This window comes from Mesitornis unicolor, unplaced genomic scaffold (genome assembly GCF_000695765.1).
Source record: "Mesitornis unicolor isolate BGI_N332 unplaced genomic scaffold, ASM69576v1 scaffold23765, whole genome shotgun sequence".
Taxonomy (NCBI): Eukaryota; Metazoa; Chordata; class Aves; order Mesitornithiformes; family Mesitornithidae; genus Mesitornis; species Mesitornis unicolor.
Genome location: NW_010185146.1, coordinates 18,689 through 23,435, shown reverse-complemented (window position 1 = coordinate 23,435; position 4,747 = coordinate 18,689). Strand labels below are relative to the sequence as shown.

At 55.4% G+C, this 4,747-nt stretch overlaps 1 protein-coding gene across 1 annotated transcript in view; it reads right to left on the bottom strand.

Moving 5' to 3' along the window:
• LOC104540838 (calpain-1 catalytic subunit) overlaps positions 1 to 4,747 on the bottom strand; it is a gene marked incomplete at its 3' end in the record, with an annotated part of 11,724 nt that overhangs the window by 385 nt on the left and 6,592 nt on the right. Inside the window, exons 7-19 of the mRNA XM_010184741.1 lie at positions 4,330 to 4,413; positions 4,158 to 4,243; positions 3,887 to 3,961; positions 3,327 to 3,487; positions 3,072 to 3,241; positions 2,858 to 2,869; positions 2,310 to 2,521; positions 2,147 to 2,186; positions 1,815 to 1,877; positions 1,453 to 1,510; positions 1,290 to 1,354; positions 550 to 618; positions 351 to 429 (exon numbers count right to left, since the gene is read on the bottom strand). Coding sequence (XP_010183043.1) covers positions 351 to 429; positions 550 to 618; positions 1,290 to 1,354; positions 1,453 to 1,510; positions 1,815 to 1,877; positions 2,147 to 2,186; positions 2,310 to 2,521; positions 2,858 to 2,869; positions 3,072 to 3,241; positions 3,327 to 3,487; positions 3,887 to 3,961; positions 4,158 to 4,243; positions 4,330 to 4,413 — 1,174 coding nt within the window. The remainder of the gene's footprint in view (positions 1 to 350; positions 430 to 549; positions 619 to 1,289; positions 1,355 to 1,452; positions 1,511 to 1,814; positions 1,878 to 2,146; positions 2,187 to 2,309; positions 2,522 to 2,857; positions 2,870 to 3,071; positions 3,242 to 3,326; positions 3,488 to 3,886; positions 3,962 to 4,157; positions 4,244 to 4,329; positions 4,414 to 4,747) is intronic.

Genomic DNA, 4,747 nt, shown 5'->3' with positions numbered 1-4,747 from the left:
CTTGTCCAGCCTGAGCAGGAAGAGGGGATGCTCTCCTTAAAGCCATATGACTAATTAGCTCACTGATCCACCACAGGCCTCTGCTTCACCAGGATGTGACCCTGAAGGTCAGAGGACAGAGGCTGGAGCCACCTTGCATGCATCCCTAAGTCTGAGGCTCCAGCACTTGGCATGGCTGGGATGGAGAAAGCCCAGTGGAGACATGGGGATCATCTCACTGCCATGAAAGGTTGGCCCCAAGCACACAATATAGGCTGGTTTCACCCTTCTCCAGCTACCTGAGACAGGGTCCTGACAGTAGGAGCCCCCTCCCCAGCCTCCAGCCCAGCCCCATCCTTCTCCAGACCTACCAGCTGACTCCAGAGCCATGCGCATCTCATAGGAGCTCATAGTGCCTGACTTGTCCAGGTCATGCTGGCGGAAGATCGTCTGCAAAAACACCACAGAGGACATGAAGGGCAGGCTCTGCTGAGGCCTCCAGCCTGGCTGTCCCCTCACCCTGCTGCCCCAGGGTGCTACCCCTGTGCCATGCCCCAAACTCCTCCTCACCAGCCAGCTCCGGATCTTGTTCCACAAGATCTGAAACTCCACCAGCCCAAGGCGGGCACTGCCATCTTTCTGGGGAGTAGAAGGTTAAGGAGAAAGCAGCCAGCAAAGAGGGTGGTGTGAAGGCAAAGCCATCAGAACCCAGCCACCTGAGGTGAAATAAGGCTGGCCTGTGGAATTTTGCCCCCAACTTCCCCTCTCTGTTCTGCAGCATCAGCAAGATAAGAGCCTGCAACCCTGCACATCACTGTGGTGTCCTTGGAGCAAAACTGGGCTGTCCTGCAGCAAAAGGGGAGGCTGTAGGGTCAGGCTGGAGAAGGGCTCCAAGGGGCTCCTCTACCCTCACCTAACCCTTCAGCTGCATGTCTTTGTGCAAGCAGGAACACAGGCCATGGCTCCTGTTGCTTTACACCTCTCATCTTCAACTGCTGGACAGGATGGTTTGGAGGGAAAGAAGCCCAACAGCCCTCATTCCCTTCCAGGAGCACCTGGGCTGAGCTTCTAGCAGAGGAGCCAGGTCCCAAAGCAAGCAGGAGAACTGATGGCCCTTTCCAAAAAAACTACTGCTAAAGCTCAGAGGTGCAGGGCAGGTGGCCCTGAAGCCACAAGGACCCCTTCCTTTCCCTGGTTGAACAACCTCAGCACAGCCAGAGATCCAAGCCCCAGCTCCCACAGTAAAGTCTTGCTGCCGACATGCTGAGCACCTGGGACGCTGACCCCTGCCCGCAGCAGAAAGAGGATACATCCATCAGGTTGACCATGTTGCGGCAGGAATCCAGGCTGAACCCATCCGTCTTCAGGTCTTTGTCTGAGGAGGAAGGAGGAGGGTGAGCACGTGCATCAAAACCCAACCTGCTGAGCAGGCCTGGGTCCTGGAGAGCAAGGGGCAGGAAAGGCAGTGCTTACGTCTAGCGATGACTCTGTTCAGAATAATACGGAGCTCGAAGACACTGATTTCCATGTCCTGCAGCAGGAACAGAGTTAGCAACAGCCCTTGCCTGCTCTCCACCCAACTTATGGCCATTCCCCCCAGTCCTGCTTAAACATCTCTGCCTTAGTCACAAAACGTCAGGATGCCAATGCATTTCCTACAGGCCCAGAAGAGTTTGGGCCACAGCTGGATGCTCCTTCCCCAGATCTGCTCCTGTTACACCACCCCTGAGCCACAGCAGAGATGGACTTCTCTGCAGGGTTGGACTGAGCAAGCATGGGGTGGGCTGGAGCTCTCAGGTCCAGGGGTCCCCAAAGCTCGGTGCAGCCATACCCACCTCCCCTGCCAGCTGCTGGAACATGTTCTTGAAGCTGTCCTCTATGTCATCCTCAGTTATTTCCTCCTGAGGTGATGCAGGCCAGAAATAAAAGGTTAGTGGTCAAACCCGGGCCTTGCCCTGCCTCCCAGGCTCAGCAAACCCGAACTGGAAGGGAAGCTCTTCTTTGTTCTTCTCCTCTTTGCCACTTCCCACATCCCCATCACCTCCACCCTGTCAGCCCCTCTCCAGCCACAGTGACCCCTAAACCCAGGCAGCCACTTCCTGCTTGCAGCTCCCCCTCCCCAGCCCTAGAGCCTCAGCACCAAACAAAACAAAATGGTGGCTCCTACCTCATCAGCCAGATCTGCCGAGATCTCCTCGTCCAGCTCCCTGCAGAGAGAAAGGAGGAAAACAAAGTGATGAGGGGGGTCCCCAGCCAGCAGCCTGCCTGCAGTGGGGAAGTATCCCACTGTTCACAGGCACAGAGCTTTCCCTGTCCAGGCAGGGACTCACGCTGTGTCTGACTGCTTCTCAGTGAAGACCCGCAGGATGAAGTCGGCCTCCTTGTGCGGCTCGAAGGTGGAGGGCACCACGATGTACTCACCAGGGGGCAGCCGGATCTGGTTGCTCACCTCCCGCAGGTTGATGAAGGTCTCAGACCGTGCCCGTGACTGGTTTCGCAGGAAGAAGTCCTTCTTCAAGTGCACGTTCTGGCTGCCCTGGGCCTGGGGGACCAAAAACACTTGTGGACCACAGCTCCACAACAGGGGGACCCGCAGAGAGCAGTGGGACAAAATCTAGCCCCATCAGACAGGACATCCCTGCCCTGCCCATCCCAGCAGGAGTCATCCCTCCTGCATGGAGGTGCCCAGCACCCATGAGCACCCCAGCCACTGCCAGCGTGGTGGGATGGAAGCTCCTATGTCATCAATTGTATGTATATCACCAGTTGTATGTATGTACATGCACATGTGTGCATGCATGCATGCAAATGAAACCATTCCTGCCCACTCTTGCACTCTCCAATAAGAGGCAGTAGGGTCCAGTGGCTAGAGACATACCTCCTCAGGAACCTGCAGGGTGGAGAGAAAAGGGAAAAAAAATCAGAATCTCGGTCCCTGACCCTGTCCCTTACAGCCATGGGGAGCATAGGACAGGGGACATCCCATAGACTGGCCAAAGCAAGTGGAAAAGGCTTCCTTGAGGACTGGGGTGTGAGTCCATAAAGGACTGAGACAGTCCCAAAGAAGCAGCAGTGGGGCGGGCAGGAGTTACCTCGTAGACAGCGAAGCCGATGGTGTGCATGTCACCTCCCACCCGCCGCTCCCGCCGCCGGTGCTTCTGCATCAGAGCCACCAGGAAGCTGCAGGCCACCTCGTCATCCCCGGGGTCATCATCCTCTTCCAGCAGCTTGATCTTAAACTGGGGGTTGATCCAGAATGTGGCTGGGAGGAAGAGGACACATGGATGAGACACCTCATCCATGGCTCCATGGTGCTGCCAAGAGCAGAAATGTTGGGGGGGAGGTACCTGGGTGATTCCTGCAGCCACCGGCACTGCTCCCACGGCGCCAGGTGCCCTCAAACACCTGCGTGTGCCACCTGCTCAGCTCATCCTTGGTGAGGGCATCAGGGGTCAGGTTGCAGATCTCCAGCCTGGAGAACTCCCTCATGAAGTCCCGGAAAGACATCCTGTGGGAGGGCAGGCAGGGGCTGAGGACAGGGCACCACTGGCAGGGAGGGAAGAGAGCGCAACCAGCCACCGTTTTGGGAGAATTAGGTGACAGCAAGATCTTTTACCTTGAGTAATTATAGCTCATTTAAAGGCCACTGCTGGGTTTGGGGAAGAAAGAAATGTTTACCCTTCCTAGATGTTTATTTTGCAATTATTTGGGCTGAATTTCCCTGAGGGGAGGAAAATTATTAACTAGATCTGATGAGAAAAATGCTAGCAGGATCTGCGGTAATGGAAACCCAGCTCGTAAAGGCAGGTCACGTGTTTCAGGTGAAGGAGGACCGCAGGATCTCCCCCCAGCTCCTCTGCTCCTTCCCAGGCTGGCTGCTGAAAAAGAGCAGCACTTTGGCACTCACCAGAACTCTCCATCTTCCATCCTCAGCTGCAGCTCTTCCCTGTCACCAGGGTCGATGTTGTCCCACTCGGAGGAGCTGGAATAACAGCAGAGATATGATTTGATGAGGGCTACTCAAGATGAGCCAAGAGCACTACAGAGCTGGCCCTCAACTGCCCCCCTCACTGATGTGAAGGGTACTGCACACTGTGAACTTCCCCTCGACAGTGCCGTGCATCCAATTGCCGTGTGTGCCCCAGCGGTGGGACTGAAATCCCATCTGTCCGACTCACCCATCGCTCCAGGCTCCGGTCCACTCCACCTGGCCCCAGGGGTTCCTGATGCGGATGAGCTGTTCCTGCTGGCCCCGGTAGTTCACCTGCCGGCCACCAGACACAGCAGGTTGAGCCCATGCCACAGGGCAGGCTATTTTATTGCTATTAAGGTCTCAACTAGCCAACTCACCTCTCTGAAGGCTGTGACAGAATAGGCGTGTCCCTTCACCAGCTTCTTGAAGGTCACTGCTTCCATATCAAAGGCACTTGTGATCTGAGGAGAATGTGCAAAGTTCAGGTAAATATGATAAATTTCACATAGTCCTATCCCTACCCCTTCCCTCCACTGTGTTAAAAATGCCCCTTGCTTTGCACTGCCCCAGCCAAGAGTAGCAGCAGATACCCACACCCTCTGCTCAAAGGCAACTGGCTGAGGACAAGGTCAAGACTGTTCCCCAGCCAGAAGACCCTGAAGATTCACCAAAAAACCACCCAAACTTCAGAAAGCAAAAAAGGATTTCATGAGAGGAAACAAATGGAAAACCCAACTCCAGATAATTCTCAGATGCTGACATTAGACACGGCCAGAGCTATAGGCAGACCCTGAT